Source organism: Corvus hawaiiensis, chromosome Z (assembly GCF_020740725.1).
Source record: "Corvus hawaiiensis isolate bCorHaw1 chromosome Z, bCorHaw1.pri.cur, whole genome shotgun sequence".
NCBI classification, from domain to species: Eukaryota; Metazoa; Chordata; class Aves; order Passeriformes; family Corvidae; genus Corvus; species Corvus hawaiiensis.
Window position 1 is genome coordinate 30,324,276 of NC_063255.1, and position 26,194 is coordinate 30,350,469.

The following is a 26,194-nucleotide window of genomic DNA, read 5'->3' on the forward strand; positions in this document are numbered from 1 at the left end:
TGTTAAGTGCTGTTGTCTAGTGTCTTACTTTTCCTTGATGAATTTTGTACGTTAGGATAGTCAAAATCAGCACACAGTGGTTGCTGTAGATTGCATTATTAAAAAAAAAAAAAAAGGAATAAAATAATTGAAAATGAGAAAAAAATAAAAGGCAGATATTTTATATATTTAGCAGAAAATGGTAGTAACAGTTCATCAGACTTGTGCCTATAAACAGTTAGGAGAATTGCTACATGATTTCATCTGAGAGGTATTTACTTTTGAAAGAACTTAGTTTTAAATTCTTCATTCACTGCTTTCTGATAAGTTCTTCTGGACAGTCTGAGCAAGCAGCATTCTATAAATCTGTGCCCAAGAGTACAAAATTAAAAAAAAAAAAAAAAAATCACTTCTAATCTATTTAGGTCTGGGATAATTCCTCTAAAGATATTTGCTCTTATTTTAGCTGCATTTAGAATACATTGCTCCAAGGCAACCCTTGGCCTAAAGGTTTAATATGGCCTGTAGGTTAGGCTGCAGTGACAGTAGATCCCTTCAGTGAGAGCTGTTGAGTCAGAAGCAGCACTCCAAGGTTTGAGCAAAAGTTAACTGAACACAAAAGGCTTCTAGTGGCTAAACAGGTCTTGAAGTTGTAGAGTAAGTACTACAAACTTGTCTTCACACAGGTGTCTACAGTTTGATTTCTGAAATTGCTGATACAGACAACAGAAAAATAAAATCAAAGGCTATGCTTAACAACAGCTGTCTAACGTTACCAGCTCCCCAAGACACAGGCTCACTCCTCTTTTGTAAAACAGAGGTTTAAAAAAGATATAAAGGTGTTACTTGATAGTTCAGCAATGATTTTTTTCTGGGATGAATTACTTTGAATCTCAGCAGCCCAAGTGAAAACAGCATCTCATCTGTACACTCCTCTATGCAGCAGATACTTTGATGTCCTCAAATTTCTTCCAAAACAGTTGAGCAGTTTCTTGTGTTTGTGGATCCTTTTTTCCTGGCCCATAGAGCCACTTTTCCAAATTCATGATATGTAAAGTCCAACTAAGACCAACAAAAATACCCAAAAAATTATTTGTTACTGACATTTCCACTTTTCAGCTGTTCCACTTTTATAGCTGTTCAATTAAAACTTATGTGAAAATACTCAGGCCTTGTTCATAAAGACTTCTGCAGCTCAAATACATGAAATATGGGTAAAGAGTGGGTTATTTAAAAGAAAAAAGAAACAAGCAAACAGAAGTCTGAAATTACTTTGTTGCTGAAAAACAAAAGCCAGAATTCTGAGGCTTGACAGGCAACTTTGCCATTTGCATTTCCATATCCAGTTCTCAAAGAGTCTGAGTTACTGTATGGGCTTGGGGTCAAAACATCTGAACAAGTGTAAGTTAAACATTCAGTTACTGTCGTGGGAATTCTTCTGGGAAAAAAATGATGAGCAGTGAACACTTCCTCTCCATAATGATTAAAACAATGCAGAACTTTGGTTAAAGTTATTACCTCATGAACTCATGGAGCCACTGCTGAAAGTTCAAGATGAAGGAACTCAGGTCAGTATACAAATTGTCTTCTATCCAGAAATTTAATTTTTATTTAAATTCTTATTTTATTATTAAATCTGGCTTGGGATATTTCTTTCTTCTTTGCTCTATCAATGGGTAAATTACTCTAAATCTAAGTGAGTTGAAATAACAAAAATTTAGAGCCAAAATGCTAAGTTACTTAACTGTACGCCAGTTCACATACAAGATAGAGAATTCCCATTTTTACACTAAATTTCAATGACACATTCTGTAGAAAAACAAAAAACACATCAAAACACAAAAACAAACCACAGTTAAGTAACACAGGAATTTTCCAAGTTACTTAGTTTCTCTCCAACTACCTGAAAGGAGGTTAGTGAGGTGGGTGTTGTTCTCTTCTCTCAGATAGAAGTGACAGAACAAGAGGAAATGGCCTCAAGTTTACCACGGGTGGTTTAGATTGGATATTAGGAAAAATTTCTTCACCTAAAGGGTTACCAAGATTTGGAACAGGCTGGCCAGGAAAGTGGTGGAGTCGTCATCCTTGGAGGTATTTAAGGACACGTGGATGCGGCACTGAGGAACATGGTTTAGTGGTGGACTTGCCAGCGTTCGATTAACGGTTGTGCTCGATGATCCTAAAGGTCTTTCCCAAACTAAATGATTCCATGATTCTATAAATAATTGCTTAGCAGGGGGACTTCTAATTATGTATAAATTACATAAATCTGACTGAATCAAGTAAATTGCACAATTTGTAGACCATCTCAATTTCTTTGCTGATGCCATACTGTATTCCTAGCTGTTAAAACTGGTAGAACATCACTCCAAACATCATTGGGCCCATTCTGCCATCTAACTCACCACTCCACCTAACAGAAAGATACATCACCCTCTCACCACATCCCACCATCCTTTCCCAGACACCTGTGTTCAAGATAATGCAGACACTGTTTTTTTCCCATCCTCCTCTTTGTTCTTTTGCTCCCTTCAGAATAACAGTTCTGGACATCCTGCTGCTGTTACCTAGCAGAAGATAAATGATTAAAAATGTAAGCAAGCTCTTCCTACTTCTCCTCTGAGCACTACATTCACTGACTCACTGTAGGACTGCATGCCTATTTCCAGAAGCAGCTAACATAGGAATTAGTGTAGTTCCTTATTCTGAAACCTTCACAAACTCTTTAACTACCTCCTTCCTTACCTTGGTTTCCACACAAAGATATAGGAGTCACTGAGTTTTTCTAACTGCCAGCTCTCCCTGCTCTATCACTGTATGTCTTGTCTAGGCACAGCTTGAAAAGAAATGCCTCAAAATTTTGGAGGAAGCAATTAAAAAAACCCTTTTGAATTGGAAAAAAAATACTTAACTAACAAATATTAATTTTAGAAATTGCTTTGCTGTTCTTCTGAACTATCACCCAAGAGAAGTTATATCAGTTTTGTTGAATTTTGCTCATAGACAATTGATTTACAGCATAGTCAGTAAATAATCCCTGTTGCCTCCTGCTTGCTCTTTGAGACACAGAAATTCACTTACAGAAAGAGTATAAGGCCACAGGCTCTTGATGATCACATGCAAAATGTCTGAGTATATTGGGAAACCTATGCAAAATCCTAACTAAAACCTCATGCTTTCGTGGGTCAGGCAAGCAGTGATGTTTCAGGTTCTATCCTCCCTCCCCCTGAGGAAAAGAAGTCTGAGGAGGAAAGTCAAACAAAACATTATATTTATTCAAAGTCTTCATGAAAGCAAATTACTCATCTTAAGGCATATCTGTACCCAGCATTTAACAGAAAAACTCTGTGAAGACAGGCTGCATGGATCCTATAGAAGACAAGCACAACTCCTTAAATTCAAGACATGCTCAAATTTGAGTTCACACATTTACAGACAAAAAAACCCCTGAAGATTTACTTATGAAATCTAATGTTTTAAAGATACTGTACTTTGTTAGTGGAACACTGTGTAAGTAAAACGTAAGTAAAGAATAAAACAAGTGAAAATCTTCATATTTTCAAAACTCTGTGAAATTGCATATTGTAGAAGCAATGATTAATGTCACTGTACTAACACTTAAACATTGCATTACACTATTTCTTCTTGTGAGCAAGTATCAACAGATACATCACATCAGACATTAAAAATTATTGAATTGAAGAAAGCAGTGATTTTTTACAAGGCTGCCTTTTAATTTTATAATCTTTTCAGCATGCTCTAAAAACTTACTTGTTTATGATTCTTATTCCCTGTCCTATCAATTTAGCTCTTCTTTCTATAATGTGAATTAATTCCTGTACTATCATGCTCTGGGCTGTCTCCAACTCATCCAGAAAAAATTCTGTGTTCGGAGGGAATGAAGAAAAGCTTATCTTTTCCAATAAGCTTGTTCAGCAAACAAAGCCTCGGTCCACAAACATGTTAGTTATGCTAAGATTCTGACTAAAGATTTCCTTCTTCTCTACTATGTCTCCTTACTAATTCCATACATTATAAGTTCCTTCTGAGCAAGAAAATAATTCAATTCTACATAAAAAAAATATTTACTTTTAGTAAAGCAGGACAGTATACAACGTCATTCATGTAATTTCAAATCTGTATCTATCTGCAGTAAGAAAACAGTTATAACCTTTACTCAGCTAACAAAGACACAACAAGCCACTGGAATATCAAGGGAATCAGAAGTCCTACTGGAAAGCCCTTTGCCTTCATTTCACCGTGGTTTCACCTACCACTTTGGAACTGGGGCTTTTCTTTGCTTGTGCATACACAGCTTTTTAGTTTTTTAGTTTTCCCTATTACACTGTCTTTATCTCAACTCCTGACTTTTCCCCTTTTTTACCCTTCTAATTCTCTCCCCCATGCTGCTGCATGGAATTAAGCACGTGGCTACGTGGGGTGTAAATGCCCATCAGGGTTTACCCACAACAAAAACATTTAAGCAGATTTTTTACTTGCTGGTATAGTCAGCGTATAGGGTTAATATACAGCCACTTACAGGAAAGCACAAGTCTTTGCATTTCGGAACAAAAACTTTCATGCCTGCAGTTATTTTTAATGTGTTCAATCTTACTTTAAGAACCTTTCCAGGAGAACAACATTTCTGGGGGAAAAAAAAGGTTAGGCTGCTACAAGATAGATGTCACCATTTTTCTCTCTCAAATTATTTAATTCAGACAAAAAAATAGGAAATAATCCAATGGGAAAAAAAAAACCAAACCAGGAAGTAATAGGCAATATGAAGCATTGCTATGAGAATCTCAATCATCCATGGGATTTGCCTGCTTTTAGAGACAGAACAGAACCCATAGGTAGGCTAAGAGCATATTCTTCATTCCCATTATGCTGCAAGATTACATATGCATTGCATATTTTTAATAGATCAAAACTGGATATATATATGCTTATATATACTTTTATATGCTGAATGCAACTTAAAAAAAGAAAAAAAAAGGCACACACAGACTCCAGTTAAACAAAACTTTTTTGTTTGTTGCTTTTTGTAGTGTCAACATCTACACGCAAACAGATATGATGACTACTTACAATTTTAATAAACACTCAAACCGAAAGGCAGACAGTACCTAATGTCTGCCCATGACCTGAAGCACATATGCCACTCTACAAGGGTTTGATTTCAAGATATAAATAACTGGTAGAGGTATACAAGAATCTGTATAGTTCAGCATATATCATGGCTTACACTGGACAGACAAAAAGTCTACAAAACAGATGCTGGTTTGGGAGAAAAAAACCAAAAAGCCCTTCTTTCTCAAGAAAAACCCTTAACTTGAAAATTAATACATTTTCCTGTATTGCAATGGAGGACAAATGTTGTTTTCCACTCCAAAATAAGCATGGGAACTCAAGTTCCAAACCTTACAAGTCACTTGCACCTTCAAGCTATGCTGCAAGGTTTACTTCTGCTGTTTACTTGTTTATGTGGCTTTTTAAATGAATGTGAGATAAATACTGCAATGACAAGCTTCTGCACACAGACTGGAGTAAAACCCTGCCAATTCACTGTATCATGGAAATTAAAAACAATATGTGATTTTGTATTTTAAGACACTCTCTTATCTGAAGTTGCCGTAAGAAACATGAGCGAGGAGTGTAATTCCAAGGAAGTCACTGTTTATTAGTCTTGGGTGCTTCTAAAAGGTTCTCTGAAAGCCTCTTCCTGATTTTTAAGCAAAGTACCATTGCATTTTCTTTGGCAGGACCTCAGGCTGAAGAACTACATGGATCACTTAGATTTCAGCATCTACCAGTTAAATTTATGCATAGATAGCCAGGATACTACTGACACTTCTTTTCAAATCTTCACTTCCATGTTATCAACAAAAAGAAAATACCATAGAAGGGGAAAAAGTGAGTGGATCATTTACTGAATACTCCACCCATACAACTGGCAAAAAACTGTAACTGGTTTTTGTGATAATTATTTATCTGGAGCTAAGAGGAAATAAGGCTGACCAAACCAAGGTTAGTCAGGATTTTGATACCCAACAGAGATATATCACATCCAATCACATTTAACCATATATTCAAGTTTAAATCTGGTACCAGTTAGGCTTCCTATTAGAAAAGGCAGGGGAAATGGAGGGAAGGAAAGAGGAAGTGGTTTTAAATGACACTTTGCTCTTTGGATACCACTGAGAAAGAAAATCTTCCTCAAGGTTGAGGCAGTGTTCAATCCTCAACCACTGAGTGAACAAAACAGGATAGGAAAGAAACGTCTGTCTTTAATTACAGAATACGGTTGTTTTAGTTTCCTGTTTCCAATCTTACCAAAGGTATGTTTTGTGTTTAAAATCATATAAAATGTTTAACCACAGGGGTCTAATGAAAAGGTCCTGAATCTTAGAGACACACAGGAACTTGTATCTCAAATTTCTTGAGCTACTCAACTCCCTTATTCAGAACTGCTGATATCCTCTTCACAACATCTGTCCATAAATTTCATGTCTGATAAATACCAGGCTCATCACAGCTGAGGGTACAAAATATTTCTCTGCTGGTATCAGTTGTTCTAAAGAAAAAAATTTTGAGAGTTCTCTGAAACATCCAACAGTCAGGTACAGAACCTGATAGACTGTGTACAAACTGATGCCTGCCTAATCTTCTTGTTCATTTGTTTGCTTTTAGCAATAAATTAATAGAACTCATAGTTCAGAAGCAACAATGTCTAAAGGTTACTGCATGTGACTCCCGATGCAGTAAGTTTTGTATCATCTTAATGGAGCAAAAATACATCTACCTACATTTTTCTCAGTCTCATGATATAACAAGACAAAGAGTATTGATAAAGAAAGAAGTGGCAGTGTGTCTGCCTGGTAGCTTAAGACATACTGAGATCTAAATTGCTCCAAAACCCTATCCAGGTATCATACATCAGCTTTGAAATTACCTTCGTAACAACCATCACCATGGGAGTGTGGGCAGCTCAGATACCAGAAACTTTTCAGAAGGGCCCTTGCAAACTAAACCATTCAATGATTCACACTTACGATTATTCACTTGTGCCAAAAGAGACACTAAGGCTTCATTAGTATCTCCATCAATGATAAAAAGCACAAGTTTTGACAACTGACAGTTTACACATGCTGTATTCACCGTCCCATTTTCTGAATACCTACTCTTTGTTGTTCTCTTATAATGGTTTACAGGTTGAAGTATGAGGCCTCTAAAGTATATTGAAGCGTTTTGGACTCCCACTAACACAATTTGTGCTATTTCCAGAACTTCTGTTTTTCATGCATGGAAAATAGTAAAAGTGCTTCTACCGATATGCTACCAACTCATTGTTACTGACAGAAACTGTCTGTTTTTATACAAAAGAAAGGCTTAAATAAAAACCACTATTAGGCCCTAGAACAGTAGGTAAATTAGGCACATTCTTAGTTTTGAACACAATCGGTTCTTCATAAAAGTCAATGGCACTGTAGTGAAAGTATTGTTACACAAGAACTCCAGTTAACAGAATATATTCCTTCAATGTCAGAGCAATTACAACCAAAGGAAAGCTCTCTGCACACAGTTATGTTTAGTAAAGTACACTGAAACACTCCTCCAAACATCTTGGTGGCAGTTTTGATTGGAATAAAAAAACAAGTCCCAAAATCAAAACCCACCTTATTTCCACATGAACAAACAGCTGATCAAAAGCATCACGTGTTTCAGTGGAATCAGGATTCCACTTCTTCACTCTCCACCAGATGTAGTAAAGAAGACCACTGCTGCAATAGACTACTACAAGCCCTGAATAATCCAAAAGAAGAGCTGAGCTCTGAGATCTTCCTTGAACATCTACTTTAAGACAACACTCATGAAGCAATGAAGGATCAGCTGTGTGCTAGGGACACAAGCTGCGCAGAACTCACCGCAACACACGTACTACCCTTAAATTCCTGTCTCTTTGATCCACTGGATGAATTTTCCAGACATACTCCCTCCCCTGCTTACTCCAAATTTCCTTCAGGAGTGTCCATCTTTCTGTGCACAAGAAGGCACACAATCCTTTTGTGATTATTACAATTTAAGGTTAATATACTTCCACAGTTTAAAGCAGTATCATAAGTAGTCAAAACACAAGTTCAAAGGTACATATGTAATTTTAAAACACTTAGAAGCAAATAAAACCCAGGTCACACAAAATCCTGGTTTATTTTAAAAGTTAATATGATATTATTTTAAGGTACTGTTGGACAGAATTCTAAGTAGCTGCCATGCCTACATTTCTCTGATAGACAAAGGAATAATACTGCTCTCAATCATAAAGAAATCTTAATGTTTTTGCTATTCTACACAATCTTTGCTTTTGTACTTCATGAAAAAAAATATTGTGTGGGAGAACTGGAAATTCACAGAGCTTTCTTAAATCACTGAGTAAAGGATGAAAAGAAAAACCTGAATTCTCTGAATTCATTACTACTGAAATCAGAGGATGCATTAAATAAAGATAAATTCAGCTTCTTTGTATGTAATTGTTGCACCAATGCCCATCTAATATGAAAAAAGTAATCTGACTAGTTAAACAAACAGAGGTGGTTTTATCCTTGCTTTTATTTGTTTCCACCATTTTTTATTGCAGGCATTACAGGGCTTTATCCAGCACATGTTCCCACAGCCTCAACGATGTGAAACATGGTTGCTCAACTTTACATCATCTTCCCAAAAAAGATGACAAGACAGTCCTGGAATACTTTTACAGGTAGATACTGACGTCAACATAAGCTTTCAACATTTTTTACTTAGGAGATAAACACACGGATACTCCTTGATTTCATTCTGCAAGTGGAAGACTAACTCCTTAGTGGAAAAATACTAACAAATGATCAATAGTGAGCACCTATACTCTCATCTTTAGACATTCTTTAAGTTACTGAATTCCCCTTCTGAACATCCACTGCTTGGCAGGGAGCTCACAGTGAAGCAGCAAAAGCAAACACATACACAACACATTGGAAAAACAGGCTCCTTTCAGCTGAGCTGACACAGGAACACAAGTGCAGATCCTATAACACAGCTTTGTGGAAAACTACCCAGCACCATGCACTCGAACAACATAAAACTCATACTTAGGAACAGATTTAATCAGCATTTTTTTTCCAGTAATATTTGATGGGATAAGCAAAACACAGGGGAGAAAAGAAGACATTAAGAACAGACCTCTTTGATGTTTTCTATCCAGCATCTTACCAAAAAAAGATTACTCAATCTGTTGTTTAGGACTGAATAACAGTTTAAGACAAACAGCAACCCTTCTGCTCCATGACACAACAGTGTAAAATATTGGCAGTCAAGGCTATGCCCGCTGTCCCCAACAGAATTAATGCTACGCACATAAGGAACATGCACCTGCAATCTCCAATACATTTCTGTACTGAACAAAATTAACACAAAGAATAAAAACATTTTAGAATTGACAGGAACTACACGAAATAACTAGACATTGCAAATGACATTTGCATTTTGTAAAGGACATTACCTGGCCTGATTTATTTCTACTTTCCAAAAAAAAAATCCCACTTCTTCCCGTAAGAGTCTTTTTATTTTGTTCACCAATTTAGTTATGTCATTAATATCAAAGATTGCCATCTGTTGTGTATGAAAAGGATGAAAACAATTCAGGAATGTCAGTGAAAGTGAACGTTATTTGCACTTCAGCAGATCATCACAAGTTATCCCATCTGCAGCTGCAAGTTCATGCATGTCACCTGTCTTAAATGAGAAACACTGTAATAGCTCACTTCTACCTTTCTTTTCCATCTCAAGCAGAGAAGTTTCATATTTAATGTATGAAACAGGAAATGATGAAACGATCTTTCCGAAACACATACAGTCTAACAAATAAGCAAAAGACTTGCAAAATAATTTGTAATGATGTCTGAAATAGCGAGGTCCAAAATTACATGACATATTCCCTTTAGTCTATATGTCACTTCTTCCATTTGGTTTTTTTGTTTCTTTTAATTTTAGTGAAACTGTTTAGGTAAGAAATGACTAGTCAAAATAAATAAATTCTGCTCATTGATTCAGAGCAGAATTCAAAGGAATGTGAGATCATACAACTTAGGGGGAAAAAAATTATGTGCAACAATAAGGAAGACTTCCATGCACTTTTAATTAAACTCTGATAATTCATTCTTGGGGAAAAATCTCAAATTAAGAACAGTCATGCAAAGTAGAGGGATCCATTTAAAAAAAATCCTACCATAATTTACAGCATTCATAACCTTCAAGGGGAAGTTCAGATGGAAATTAGGGAAATGTTCTTCATTGAGAGGATGATTGGTCACTGGAACAGGGATGTGGTTATGGCATCAAGCCTGCCAGAGATCATGGAATGCCTAGATGCTGCTCTTAGTTATACGGTTTAGTTTCAGGTAGTCCTGAGAACATCAGGGAGTTGGACTCAATGATTCTTACAGTTCCCTTCCAACTTGAGATATTCTATGATTAACTCAGCTATTCCAGGTGCTAAAAATAAATACGCAATTAACTGTTCTTCTAGAGCTACAGACCTCATACATTATCTCCACCTAAATTCCTAGGCAGGGGGAAAGACATAGCCGAGACCTCTTCAGAGAGGTCCAAAACTAAGTTTACAGTACAGGGGCAAAGCAAAAAAAACCCCCAAACCAAAAAACAAAACAAAAACCCCACAAAAATAAACAAACAATCAAACCCCAAACAAACAAAAACATACCTGAAATTTATTTAGTTTATCTGAACATTTCCATTGGAGAAACTATTCAAACACTAAAGAGTTCAGCACACCCACTAGGATTTCAAGGAAAGATTAAGAATTTCTTTGACTTTTGAAATGCATTATGGCTGTGTTTTTTCTTTTATTTAAGGAAAAGAAGAATAAACCTCCCCAAATACTGAACTAGAAAACCTGAGATTCATATCCACTTTAGTGCATTTGCTGCCTTAATGTCTATTTTAAGATTCATATTCATTCTAACACAGTTCTACTTCCATAAAGTAAAACAAGAAATTGTCTTATTGCTAGTTTGCCAAATGGGCATCAGAGTCCTGAATTCAACTAAAATACTTTTGGAAAATCTTAAGATCCAGTCTGTTCCCTGTTCCCCCTGTTTTACAAGGGCAAAAGCCCCAAAGAACTCAGAGATCTACAAATATAACATTGTAAGCTTCCTGTGACAGGCATCCTTTCTTCTGAATTTACACAGCACTTTGCACAGGAAATCATCATAGACTCACAAGCAGAACATGTAATTATTGTATAAGACAAAACAAAAACCCAGTTTATATGAAAAATTTGATACCCACAAAAGGTTCTAGATCACCAGGTAGGAAAATGAAAATTCTATTCAAAAGGCCAGTAATGTAAGCATCCTCTTCACTTCAGATTTTTGCAGCTGCTATTGAGCACCAAACATGCCTGAAGATCATCAAAGATAAGGAGCAACATCTTCACTCTAATATTTGCATATTCTCTGTGGTGTCCCTTCCAGCAGTAAGCTTTCAGGAAGAAACTTATTGACCAACTTCAGCTCCAAATTTTCTTCCAGTCTCACCACCATGTGCAAGCTTTTCATTCCAGGAAACAAAACTAGGAAGGTCAGTGCATGAACATTGCTTTTCTTAAGCTACATGCTCAAGCCCACAGGTCCATTTCTTCCACTTGCATGGAGCAGAATTTTTTAAATGTTTTGTTGCACAGTGCAGCAATAGTATTATGTCAAACAGACCTTTAAAACAACATTTCATCGCTTTCAAAGGGAATGGCCTTAGCAAGATGACTCTAAAATACAATTCTCCCCAAAACATCATTACTATTAAAGACAAGCTCTTTATACCATGCATACAAGAATGCAGAATACAGCCCTGTGACTGAAATAGGCTGGAGCTGAAAGACCTTGTACTAAGGCCAGGATTAACTAGAGAACCAAAACATCAACTGCTTGTACAAACTGTAATTTTAACACGACGATACAAAGAAAAAAAAAAGGAGGGAAAAGGCCTTTCTTGCTAGTTAGGGCACCAAAATATGCCCAGGGTTCATAACCTTCAGATTCTTTCAGATTCTAAACAGCAGCATCAAATGATAGGGGATTTTTCATGTATTTGAGGCAAGGCAATCACCATATATTTATAGATCATAAAATGGTTCAAAGAACCATAGAATAGATAAGAAGGAACCTTAAAGATAATCTAGTTCCACGCCCCCTGCCATGAGACAGAAAATTTATTATTTAGTGCATGAGTTTTTTCCTAAATTTGACAAAAGTTTCACACTCTGACTTGGCAGGTCACTGAAGAGTTAAAATACGATGCAGCAAACTCTGCCTGGTACTTTAGCGATGGCTATCCAACATTTAACAGACCAAATCCCACCTGTAACAAAAGTGCTGCGTTTTCAACAGGAAGGCTGTTGTTTTACCCACTGTCTAACTCCATATTTGGCCATGGTCTTGAATCTAACCAAACATACTTTAGTTTCAGTTTGAGCTGAGAGCTTGATTTCCTCCTCTGTCTCGGACGGGCAGAATGTGTTGCTATTAGTAGAGGCAGTAGCAACATGGACTTTAAATGGCTTCATCTCAGGCACAAGCACAGGATGCACACACACTGCTGTATCACGGTGTCAGCAAACGCTCCCGTAAGCTTATCTCTCAGCATATGCAACTACGTCGGTATTTCAAGCACTTCTGTCAATTCACGGGCAGCTCTGAAAGCTTTCTGGCTTTCACGAACACCCTGAAACATTGTTTCGTACACTTCTGTATTTTATTTCTCCTTTCGCTCGGGGAAGGGAAAGAGGCGAGGGTAGGGGTGGGGGGTGGGGGGGGGTGAGGGGGGAGGCGGGGAGAAACACGCTCTGGTGAGAATGCCCCGATCAGGAAAACGCCATGAACAGCGGGTTTGGTTCCTCCTTCCCATCAGAATCATGATGGCTTTGGCACTCCAGACACGTGTAAGGCTCCTTCATCGGTGCCACGTACGGCGAGCGCACACCTGGTGTACAAGGGGCCCCGGCTTCCCAGAGTCAGTGAGACCCCGGCCGGGCAGCGAGAAGCGCAACAGCGCCGAAAAAGCAAGGGAACTCCTCTCACCTCGCTCGTTCAAGACACCTATGCCTAATTAACCTGAGACAATTTTCAAGCCGCGGACCACGGGGGCAGCACGACTACGAAGCCTCTCCTGTTCCTCTGGGCAAGCAGCTCCCGCCGGACGCGCCTCCGCCGGGAGGCCCCGCGGCCCCGTCCCGGGCTCCGGCGGCCGCCCGGGTACTCACCGCTGGGAAAGGGCTCCATCTTCCTCCCGGAGTCCGCTCTCAGCGGAGGCGCTGCCACAGCTCTTCACTCCTCCTCCTGCTGCCGCCGCATACTCCCAGGATAGGCTCAGCCCCTGCCCACCGCCAGCACCGCCCCGCAGGGGCCGCAGCGGGATCAGCCCGCGGCTCCCTCCCTGCTCAGCAGCTTTTTCAGGAGAAGGAGCTCCTGCCAGCCAGCACCCGCCGCTGCCTCGGCGCTCACTTCCTCCTCACGCCTGCCTGGGCCCCGCGGCACCGCCTCCTCCCCGCATGGGCCCGCCTCACGCCGGGGATGCCGCGGTGGGCGCCGGACCTTGAGGGAGCGAGTGTCGGAATGTGGCGTCCCGTGGGCCGCTCCGCAGAGCGGGATGACCCGGCGGCACCCGGGCCCGCTGCGCGGCGGCCACGCAGGCCGTGGCGGTGCCGCCGGGCCGGCTGTGCCTGCATCTCCGTGCCGTGCGCCTTCCGTCGCAATTTAACCTTTTTATTTAAACAAACAAATAAATAATTCCCGTATCATCCAGTACTGTTCTGCTGTGCAAGATGCAAGAATCAAAAGGCACAACCGACTGTGTGAAATGTGACCAAATGATACTACAAAGAAAGACTGGATAGTGTTCAGGAACCAAACACAAGAGACTGAAACAATGAATTATTCAAACCGGACCTGGTATTTGTGAAAGAAAGCCAGGCATCCGTGGTGGATGTCACCATGAAATACAAATGTATTGAAACATCTTTAGAAGTGGCTGCTGTGGAAAAGGCAGATAAGTACAAACATCTTCAAGAACAAATTCAAGTAAAAAACCGCTACAAATACTGTGTTTACGGGTTTTCCACTTGGCACATGTGGGAAGCAGCATCATGGCAATTACAAACTTTCTAAGGCCCTGGATCTCTCCAGCTCGAGGCAAGAGAGGACTGCCCATGCTTTGGTTTCCAGTGCACTTTTTACTTCTATGGACATTGTGTACATGTTTGCTAGTAAAGCACGTAGTATTGTATCATCTTAACCTATGTAATATTTAATATCTACATAACATCTTGTACTACTGTGTTTATTGTAATATGTATTCATATCTATAATAAAGTATTGATAGGTGACAGTAACACCTGCGGGCAACCCCTCTCCCCCCAGAGGAGTTGGGACACAAGAGACAAAAGTTTGTGATTATGGCTGAACATCAACAAAGATTGAAAGTGAACACCATGAACATAAAGCCACTTCAATCCTCTTGGTATTGGGGAGGGATTGTAGGTAGAGCTGCAAAAGGAATCATGGTGCAATATGTCACATACCATCAATTTGGGACAAAATTTTCCTGATGTTGGTCAAGGTAGCTGGGCCATCTACACTTAACCTGGAAAAGGAACATATAGAAATTATATGTGTTCAATACATAGCCTCATTACTACTTGCCTGTCCCCTGCTACCCGGCAGCTATGCTTCTGGTCTCAGGTGATTGACTGGCTAGCTTTTTTCTTAATACAGGAGATTTTTAGACACTGATTTTTGGGAAAGCAGAAAATATAAGTTGATTACTTCCAAAGAACACAAATTTAATGGACCAATATTTATTTAAAAAATGAAAAAAACTGAATTTAATTGTTCTTTGGGTAAAGAAAGCGACAAAGGCCAGGGGTCCACAATAGCCTAGGCAGTAGTGCAGCCCTGTACCTCTTCTGTGTGTTTCATAAACCTAGAAGTGCACTTTTTCACACATGATCATGTTTCACAGACTTAGTTATGATAACAACCTTGTAGCACAATCTAGGTCAGTATCATGTTTCACACTAAGTCCTTGGAGTTTAACATTGGCCCGAATGCTGGGCACAGAGCTGTATGAATTTTAATAACCATTTACATATTCTCAGACACCCCTTAACATACCACAACAGCCCATCCTCAAAAGAAAAACTTCTTAAAATTATTAAACCATCATCAAATAGTTTCTTTTAATAGGGTGACATGTCTCAAGAGCTTTCTTTTCAAAGCACTGACCCTGTCTGGCCTATATTTAAATATATTAAAGAACCATTAATACCTATATAGCTAACTTTGCTAGGATTCTACACAGTGTCATGCAGAGGCTGCAGAGAGGCCTGAATGGTGATTTTTGAGCACCTTATCACTTGCTTTCACCATTCTCCATTTCTACCAATCAAAACCCCTTAATTAGCATAATACATTTTTGTGAAGAGAAAAGCTAAAATAAGGTAATGCTCCATTATATGTAGAGAGATTTCCATGTCCAGATTTTCCTATTAACATCAAGTTTTAAGATAATACAATGGGAATTAGTCATAAAGGAGAAGTCAGGTACAGAGCTCATTTCTCAGTAGCACTATTTGTACTATGGTAGAAGAATTAGGATTTTGCTGTAGTTTTGTATAACATCATTTAGAAAAAAAATTGAATGGATTTGGAGGTCCATCTTTGCTCATGTTGGTAAAAATCTAGAATTTCTACAATATGATTTTTTTAAAAAGTGGGTCTAAAAGTTACAGGTCCTTTTCACTATAAAATAAATACAGTTTTTAGTTATAGCATGTGAGTGCTTTATAAAAGTGAAGAATTTTAAACTGGTTCTTTTTTTCAGATTTTGAGTCAACTATTATCACAATTTTTTGGGGGTTTTTTTTGTTTTTTTTTTTTTTTAAGATGCAGAGTAAAACATTTCTTTCATTAAATATAAATATATCCTAAATATATCCTTGGAGCATCTGCAATAACCTGTATTGTGCCTTAGTTTGGTAGCTTCCATTTAGCAATATCTTTATTGAGACTTTTTCATGGGTTAAAATATGTTTGCCAGCAACCCTTCACCTTTTTCATCTTTGAAGACAAGCTATCTCTGAAGAATGCTTTAGATCTTTCAGCTTTTAAACACCTGAAAACATGACTCAGACTGTCTTTTTCCGGTTTATTTTTTCTGGTGAAGGCCACAGAGATTTCATGAACAGTACAAGTGTCAGTAGACACTTGGGTGCTTTTGACCCAGTGGAAAGTTTTCAATTGTTTTCAACCTGATCTGCACATAAGAAGCAATTACACACAGTAAAGCTTTGTAGCTGAGAAGTTGCCAAGCCTCCAGGGCTTGGAAGGTGAGGGTTCATCAGTCTTGCTAAAACATGTCAGAAGTAGCCCAGACTCAGGTGTGGAACTGGTGAATCATTTGGCTGACAACCTTAAAATAAGATGAAAAAATTGTCCCAACAAATACTTGTGCCTAAAGCTTGAGCCGAGAGATAAGGGATGGGGAAGTTCTTTTTATTTGTTGACTGAAGTGGTTAATACTACTGATTAATATGTTAACTTCTTCCTTAATGTGAGGTTTTGTATTTAAAGCCAAAATTGGTTCTTTGGTGTGCACACCACTCTGAACAAATGTGAAACACTCATCCCCTGCCAGCAGGAACTGCAGCTGCTTGTAACTGCTGTCCACTCAGAATACTGTCCCAAGCAATCCATAGCACTGTGTATCCAAAATAAATATCCTTATCTATGCGTCTATGTATTTCTACAGGTGTAACCAGTTAAATCATTTAAGTAAATAGTTTTGTGAACAGTGGAGCTAAATGAGGCATGGCTGTTTTCGCATATCTTAACTTGTTGCAGATTCTTGCTAGGAGAAGCAGCTGCTCCCACAGAAGCGTCACTGCTATGTGCTTTATGTTGCCTTACGGTTGTACCTTTCAGCAATACTTCCTAGATTTATGTTCCTCTTTTAAATGGAGTGTGGTTAAGTTTACACTGTTACCTTGCCTCTCTCCACATCTCTTTCAGAAACTTTAGGACCACTGTGTATTTTCTTAGAATTCAGCAAACCATTTATTCTCCGCAGCCTAGAACAGGGATTTGACCTGGTGCCCAGTCCCAGCTGCAGTCCCATTCTCAATAGACATGCAGAAATAAATATGTGGCACGTGAGCCTTTGGATGGATTACAGTGCTACATTACAGATAAAAAACCCCCAAGCTATTGTAAGGAAGAGTCATAGCAGGGTTAGGACACTAGAACATTTTACTGTACTATAGTCACTTTGCCATAAATGCTTTTCTTGTTTCTCTGATTTCCTTTAATTCATAAAAATAAATAAGCTACTGTAAGAACTTTCAGGTCCCAAAATTAAACCAGTGTATTTTTCCCTTTCTCTTGGAATATTACTAGTATGTTTATATCTCAATCTAAAGACCATCATCCAGTGTTTCATTTCTTTAAAAAAGCATGTACTAGCTAGAAACTATCATGTACTATAAATATATCCACCAGGTAGCACAGAAGTAATTTGCCAGTTTTTGTGCCCAGAATGCTATGGGGAATGATGCAAAAGTTGCTTTTTCCATAGGTGAAATTAGTGTGATGATTTAGGCAGATTTAGCAGCTTACTACTTTCCAAAATGGCAATGTCCTCTTCCCTGCTTAGTTCTTGCCTCATGTTTCACTGCTTACCTTACACCAACACTAATGCTTGTTATATTCCTTTATGGGCTGATTTCAACTCTTCAGCTGCCTAATCTAGCTGAAAACTAATTCACCAAAATAATGGATAATTTAATTTTGGGTTATAGTTTTATCAGAATCTGCAAAGTATCTGGATAACAATAGCAAAAAGACGACTCATAAATACACAGCTAAGCAACCTCAGCTGAGAACTCTCCTCTGCTTCCAGTGATAAACTGTCTATGCCAATCTGCCACTTAGGGTTCTGTTCTTCAGCTGATCCATTGATCATCCCTAGATTTGTCTCTCTTTCCAGTGATTCTATTCTCAGCTCAGCTCGAGAAACAGTCACTTCCTCTTATCCACCATTAATTGAAGCTATATTGCATTGAAAATAACCATTCTTAAATATTGAGAAAAAATGGTAGCAAATTGATTCACTAAGACAGAACTTTTATACAGTACGAAGTCTGCCCAGAATAAATCCACACTGAGCATTTTAAAGGCACTTAGTATTGAAAACACTTTTTCTTATTGAGGTCAACAGTAAATTACATCAACAGCAATAAAGCAACAATGGTTGTGGATTTTGAGAACTTCAATTACTGTGCTTAATGAACAAGATATAAAAAGGATGCTTAATAAATAAGAGATAAACATAAGTATCCCATTTTTATAGCCACAATAATACTGGAATTTAAGAAGGTATCCATGCTTGCGGCTCATCTCTGAAGTACCTCATTAAGCAACTAAATAGTATTATTTTCTCCTTTTCCAAAACTCCTCTCCAAAACTGGAGAGCTGGTGAAGAACTATGTCTGAAATTATCAACCACTTATCAGATGCAGTGCAAAACTAGCACTATTTATTTAATGTATTTTTATTAATATATTTATTAATTTTTGTCTAGTACTATGAAGTTAACTGATGTAAATCAGAGAAGTATTGAATATGATAAATATGAAATTGATGAACCATCTAAAGTAACTTTGCTATTGATATGCTGTGTTCTGTGAACCTGCTTACCATAAGGTATTTAGCTGATTCATGTGTTCTCGATCTTCCATAAAGCAGAAGCAAGCACAAGGTGTAGTGGAATGGTCATTGTAACACATCCATATTATTACATATACTTCTCTGAAGTGTTCAGTGTTGACACCCCTAATTTGATTCTATTTGCACAGGGCAATGAGGGCAAAACCCCTTGCACCTATTAAAAAGATTATAAAAGAAAAATGTGAGAAAACAGTGTGCATAACACTTCTGTAGTAAATAGTGTACTTTAGTGATGATCTGTCATAGTCTTGAATTATTTAGAAAGCTGTAGACCTTTTACTTGCTACAAAAATGTAGCCTTCAGTCAGATAGCATATGTAACAGGGTAGAGAACATACCCTATGCTAAACAAGGTGCACATGCCAGTGGCATTTATTAAGCCATGGTGATCTAACTTACAGCATCTCAAGACAACAAGAAAGTATAAAGTCTTGCCAATGTGTTTGAGCTCTAATTCAAGTATATATTCAGAAACTAGAGTTCTTTCCACTTGCCTGTAGTGAATTTTTCAGTGGTGTGTTTATTTCACTGAAAGTATATCCACGTGTTGGCAGTGTTCCTTTAAAAACAAATCTTTGAGAAAGGCAGGTATGACCTGATAACACCGTGTTGAAGAGACATATCATTGTTTCTAATTAAACATTGTAATTACGTTACTAAGTTTTTAAATAAAAAGTGGAAACAATTTCAGATATTAATACAATCCTTTTATTTTCTCTCTTTTAAGGAATAATGCTTAAATGGTAATGCTTTAATTCTAAATGCTAATGCTTCAATCTTAATGCTTTTAGCCCCTTTTTATTCCTGTTATCCATTCAAGCAGTGGATTGAACTTAATGGGGTTTTTGTGCTGCTGCTTGATGCTAGTTATGTGCTATTTTGAGAAACTAGCTATAGAATTGTTGCTGATATTAAAATTATAGTCTACATCTGTCCTTTGAAAAGTCTCTGTTCATACATTTTTTCCACAACCACATTAAGAAATACCGATTTTGTGTGATTCTTCTTATTAGAGTAGCAGTATGTTTACAAGACTTCCGCAGAGAAAGTAAATGCTGTCTGAGTCACAAAACAGTGCAGTGAATACTTGTGGGTAAGATATATGATCACACACACAGAGGTGTGTGAACTTTGCGGCTGATGGCAGATAGGAAAGATAGCTCTGGGTAGTGTACAAAAACATTAATTTAAAATCCACTGGCCATTTGGTCAGGCTAACTTTGACCCAGCATATTATATAGATGTGAAATGATAGACAATCCAAATAGCTGAAAAGCACATAATTTACCAGACAGGTATCACTAGAAGTTAGCAAAACTTGGTATGGATTAGAAATTCATAATCCTCCCACCTCTGGCTCCAAATGCAGGGAGTAATTACCAGTAATGAAAGCAGCAGCACTGCACGAAACTGTTTCTAGACATAAGACATAGTACTGGATAATGACATTTTATCTGGAAAGGGAAGGGGAAAGGGAAGTGCAAGGGAAAGGGAAAGGGGAAGGGAAGGGGAAGGGGAAAGAAGAGGGAAGGGGAAGATACAATTCTCTAAAACAACTAACTGCAAGTGTGCTTATGCAATTACTAGCCTGGTGTTGCAACATCCTAGCTTGTTTTCCAAAATACCCACAGCATGTCTGCACTTATCAGTCCCTATCATAATTAAAACACCATTCTTTCTATCCTACTCTCTCCACCCACTTCATTAACCTCAATAGTATAGGAAACCTATGCAGAAAACCTAAGCCACTGTTTAGTAACCAAGCTCCTAAGAATGGGATATGGAGAACAGCTCACTTGAACCCTACAACTTTGAACTTTTCACACTAACCCCGAGTTATCCTCAGTGACACAGCAAAAACAGTGACCAAATAGCGTGATGCCAGGAATGTTAGAGTTACTTCAACAGTCTTAGGAAGTGCTGATCTAGTGAAAATAAAATAGTTGGTTGTGAATAACATCCAAGAGTCTTGCAGTCCTGTTCCTGAGGAATTCATGTGACTTGGATTGTGTGTACAGCAGCTTGCTTGTGCTTGCTGTTCTGAGAAGTTTAGCACTCATCAATACTACCTTGGAAAAGGATCAGTGTCTTGAAGGAAGAGAGGTGTAGAGGCTATAAAGAAGGCTTGTAAGACTATGCTGTAGGTGAAACTTTCAAAGTACTTTTCATGTCTGGAGGGAATCTTACAAAACTGTCATGAACACCAGGAGATGCACACACTGTTAGAACTGAATGATGCTTGATAGGATGTCTGTCTGGAATGCAGAGCATGCCTTTTGAAACATCAATGTTCTATGAGAGAATATAATACTAGAAATATGCAATATAATCAGCACATAACAATGTCAGGGGTAGTCAACTGAACATCCAACAACTGCCTTGAATCACTTAGTGCTGATTCACAGCAGTATGTTTCAAGCATAGATAATGCTGTACAACTGCCAAATGAGAATACAAGCTGCAAACAAAACCAGTCACACTAATATGAGAAGGCTACTAAAAGAAAGAACATCTCCATAGGCAGCCGACAAGATGTTGCTTCCATATTTAACTAAAAATTGTGTGAGACGAGTGTGTGCCTGACGGACGCTGGTATCCAATAATAGCATTGCCTCACACAAGCTCTTTCTATGGCAAAGGTTTCTGGGCACACCCACTTGAAGAGAAATCTGAGCTGATCATAAACAAGCAAGGCTGGGGCTGGGAAGCAGCCGGAGCATATGCCTCCCCAAGACAGTCAGCTCTATGGCACTAATGTGGCACCTGAGTGCCGCAGTGTGCAGAGGTGGTGAAGTGCCACGACCTTCCCAAAAGCGTCCCCAGAAAGAGGGAGCCGCTTTGGCTCTGAGGCCAAATGCAGGCACAGGCACATGCACCCTTGGTGATCCAGCAACTCAATCACACGTCCAAAAGGCGGCGATCAGTGGAACAGAGGTGAAAAGGGTCTTTTGTATGGGGTTCCAGCAACAAGAGTTAACTCCACAGATAGAGGGCCCAGGAACAAAAGACAAAGTAGAGGAGGAGGTGTAGGTTTATATACGGGGCCGGTAGCAGCAGGGAAACATTAGAACCAATGGTTTGAGGGCAAGGAGGCAGAGTGAGGGTAGAACAAAGGTAAAACAACCAATGGGGAAGTAGGAGGGGTGGGCAGGAGAACAGAAACCATTGGGAGAACCCAGAGAGAAGAACTTTCTAGAGGGGGACCACACAAGGTATAAAGGGGTGGGGACCAACAGGCCAATCCAGAGTACAGAAACAGCATACATTAACATAATAAAACATTGTGGGAAGGCTCCTTGTGGTCACCACAACGTTGGGGGCGGTTCAGGACTTAGGGGCTGTCCCACCAGCAGACCTGTTTTGTCCCTTGTCCAGCTGGCCCACTGGTCTTGATGACACACTGCAACACCTGAGCTTCATGAAACACTTGGACTGAATTCCTCAGAAGACACTGGAGTCTTCGGCAAAGGAACTTTATTGCGTCCAGATTCCCCTTGGCTTGCAAACTCAGATGCTTAGCTTCTTACTTTCACTTCCAAGTGAAAAAGAAATCAACTAGAAAGACAAAAAGGCACATAGAAAAGTCTAAACTCTCTATGTATGATGAAAGGGTTTATATTTAGCTTTATTTAATTTTGCTTCAGTTACTGTTCCTATAAGCACCAGAAAATAATATCCTACCAAAAAACAGATGCCAAACTGAGGAAAATAACTTTTTTCTTCGTTCAGTTGTGAAAAGATACTAGCAAAAATTAAAGTAAAAAACCTTAAAAAAAACCCTTGTGGTTATACCAGCAAGATGACATGACGTTACATGGAGGTTTTTTTAAATCCCCCTTTCAAGTGCCAACTGATGAATCACAGGCCAGAAGTACAATATTCTTAGACCAAATTTAAGGTGTCATGTGGCTGATAATATTGAAATATTCCTACTTGCCTAACTACTTTTGAGATCCAGTTATTTGGTATATTTCATCTTACGGACAATGTATTTAAGCTACAGAAAAAATAATGTCTTCAGCTGCTAAAATTTGGAGGTACACTGATATATGTCTTGTATGTTTATGCTTGGAAATACTGAGAGTGATAAATAGCAAAATCTTCGAGGAAAGCTCAGGCACTTCCTAGAACGAGTTGAGAGCTTTTCAGAGTAGTTTTGGAAAAGCATTGCTTGCCAAACTGCATTTTTTCCCCAGAAATGTGCTGTTGCTAATAAAATGTTAGTTGGCAAAGATTTTTTACATCAGATGTGGAATTCCTAGTTGGTTTTAAAGAGAGATTAATCTAATGAATTACCTGGCAATCGTAGTAGTCTTCTATAATGCAGGTGTCTTTGGATATGTCAGCATTTGATATTTAACTCAGCCTGAAGAAGGTAATCCTTGCCTGTGCTGAATAGAAGTACCAATGATTTCTTGTTCTGTCCCCATTAGGCTGTCCACTCTGTTCTTCTTTCTGTCATATCACTAGGGGCAGAAGCTGGAGAGGAAGATGACTAGAGACAGAGAATCGTAGAACTTGGATCAGCCATGTTCTCTGGCTTAGCACATGCCTGTAAAATACACACAAGAAAGTAGCTCATCCTAAATCTGAAGAGTCATCTGATCTGCCAAAGTGTTACTGGGATATAGTAAAGATCAATTACACGTCCTGAAATGTTGGAGGGAACTTGAAAATAGCAAGGACTTGATTTTAGGTCGCTGTGTCCTAGTTAACATACTAATTCTTGCAGTCTTATGCACAGTATGTATTACAGCTGAGACAGTATTAAGGTCAAAATCTGTCCCTAACAGATGAGTTGCTAAGGTCCTTAGTGAGACAGAGGGTGTAATTCTGCAGGCCTGACCACTCATCACCTCTAAGTCAGGTAAAGTTAGAACTGTAATCTGAGCAGCCAAGCCTTAGGTAAGTGTCCTGACTACTTGCAACTGAACAATACAAAGCTTTGTCTTGTTGTTATTTTGTTTGTTTGTTTGTTTGTTCTTTGTTTGGTTTGGTTTTGGTTTTGGTTTTTGCTTGGTTGGTTGATTGGTTGGTTTGAGGTTTTAGGGGTTTTTGTTTTGTTTTGGGATTTTTTGTTTGTTTGTTTTTCTGCAGGTAGAAAATTTCCTCAGAAACATTCCTAAATTCATTTTCACATAAACTTCGGTATTGTTTTCCAATAAGCAGTCATTCCAACTTCATTCCTTTCAGTCCTGAATTACACATTTAGTAAAAATTTATTAGTAGTTTGTTGGGCAGAAAGTGAACAGGAGAAGTTCACCAGCAGTAAAGCAATTAAATCAGAAATGTCAGAGTGGAGTAATAACCTAACTTCAGAGTAGATTCACTTAATAAATTTTGTTCATCAGACTGTGTGTCTGCACACAGTCATTTGTAGTGTACCCAATGATTCCAGCAGTAGTTCATTATACCATTGTAACTTTATCTCATGCTTGATCTCTTCTCTCTACAACTTCAGAGTATCCAGGTGTACTACTGTCTGTGACAGTATTTTCTTCTGAAATTGAATTCATCATCTTCATATTCACACATCACTCTACAGTTATTTTGTGCAAAATTACTTAACATGAGGAAAATACGGAGTATATAATGGAACAAAGCAAGTATAGAAAATTAAGGGAAATTACCTAACAACAATGGCTGGCCATTGCTAATAACAAGCCCTCTGGTTTTGAAAGAATTGCTAGACCGAAGTAGCAGTGGTCAAGCAGAAAGAACAGCTCCCAACAAGCCAATTTGTATAGGCATTGAGTAATATATTTTTGAGTTCTTTCACAGAGGACTATTAGGGCTATTAGCAGAATTCAATTAGTTGTGCAATTTTCATCTTCTTAAATGTAAAGAAAAATCTCACTGTATACAGTAGTATTTCTCATCATCTGGGACCCTGAACTTTACAGGAAGTGGAAGATATCAGATACTGTCAGGGAGCAGCTCCCCACTTTGTTATCAATTTGCTTTCTCTGGGGCATACAAATGATTTCTAGCTATAATAACTAGCTGTGAGAGTTTACACGAGTTACCTACCTTTACTTTCTATTGGCAGAGCACTTCTCCAAGAGAGGAAAGGGACTGTGATCACATGTAGCCACTGAAGAGTAGCTGATTCTCACCTCTTTCCACCCAGTCCTGGAAATGTCAGGTAAGCTAAAGGCAGATCAACTTTCAAAGCATCTAAAGGACTTCTGTTTCTGTGCTGGATGTGGCTAAAACAAATCTCAGAGAGGGAATGCATTTAGCCAAAATGAATATGAAAGATGAACTATATATAATGATGTAAAAACCAACTAGAGATAACGGTGTGATCAGTTGTCAGATACAGAATCTCTCAGCTCCCAGAAATTGCAGACTGGGATGCAGCGTTCAGGGCTTGGGCCAAAGTGTGTTTCAAGTTGATCATCCAGGCCTTGTAAAGTTCTTAGTCACTTTGGAAACCTAGCTGCACAGTCTTAGCCTTCCATTGTATGAGGCAGCTGGATGCTTCCTGGGAGTTTGCTTCCTCAGGAATAAATGAACTTTTTTCCATCCAAAATGTCAATTTAATAATTTTAACAATCTTAGAAGTAAGAGTCAAATCGTTGTGGGTGCTGACTAACTTGAATGGTTTGTATAGTGTATTTTGTTGGCTAAATGCCTTTAAGGCAACATACCAATAAGCTCCCTCTAGAACGTTGTGCTATAGGTTTTTAAATGAGCCTGCTGTCTTTTTGTGCTTTTACATATTGCTCACTGATCTGGGGAACATGGGAGTGGGGGAAAACAGAGTGTAATATTGTACACCATTTATTTCACCTATTAGTGCCTTAGCTCTTTTGAAAGTTCTAAAATAACAAAGTGAATAAACACTTTCGGCTAGGGGAGAAACTGAATTAAGAACTTGCCATGTAGGGAACTAGCTGAAACCAGGACACTCTTCTCCCAGGTTTCTGACTTTATTCTAGAGAATTTTTCAGACTACCACTGAGAGGAGACTCCATTTGAGACCACTGTTGCAAAGAAAGCTTTCAAGAGAAAGTTTCAATAAAATGTGGAATCTTAGCAGAAGGAGATGAGAGAGTTTGGAGTGAGAAAAATTGAAGAAATAATTTGATTTAAAGTCGTATAGCAGCTCATTGACAGAGCCAAAAGTGGAATGAAATCCTCTAACCCATCATCATATTTCTACTGGACTAATTCTCTGTAGCAAGTTCTGGAAGCACCTGTAAAGAAATTTAATAAATATCTAATAAATCTATTTTCTCTGTCCTACATCCTTCCAGTTGAGTCAATTCAGCCTGCACCCAAAAGCTTTTAGCAGTACCACATTCATTTTTTTTCTGTTACCAAAACTGTAAAAGGCAAAAATAATAATAAACTTGAAGAGAGGAATAGAAGGAAATAGG

At 38.5% G+C, this 26,194-nt stretch overlaps 1 protein-coding gene and 1 long non-coding RNA gene across 3 annotated transcripts in view; both read right to left on the minus strand.

Moving 5' to 3' along the window:
• Positions 1-13,527, minus strand: part of LOC125319954 (leucyl and cystinyl aminopeptidase) — a 54,904-nt gene extending 41,377 nt beyond the window's left edge. Inside the window, exon 1 of one of the 2 annotated variants that reach the window (XM_048291785.1) lies at positions 13,292-13,527. Coding sequence is in view for 1 of the 2 variants with exons in the window: in XM_048291784.1 (XP_048147741.1) it covers positions 13,292-13,310 (19 nt within the window). In the remaining variant the exon portion in view is untranslated. The remainder of the gene's footprint in view (positions 1-13,291) is intronic. The other variant, XM_048291784.1, reaches the window with a different exon arrangement.
• A 6,058-nt stretch (positions 13,528-19,585) lies between these two features.
• LOC125320054 lies at positions 19,586-25,713 on the minus strand. The gene is made up of 3 exons (XR_007200977.1): positions 24,840-25,713; positions 23,106-23,361; positions 19,586-22,364 (listed from the first exon to the last, which is right to left on the minus strand). It is a non-coding gene; the product is annotated as an uncharacterized LOC125320054 (long non-coding RNA).
• Between the last annotated feature and the right edge of the window lie 481 nt (positions 25,714-26,194).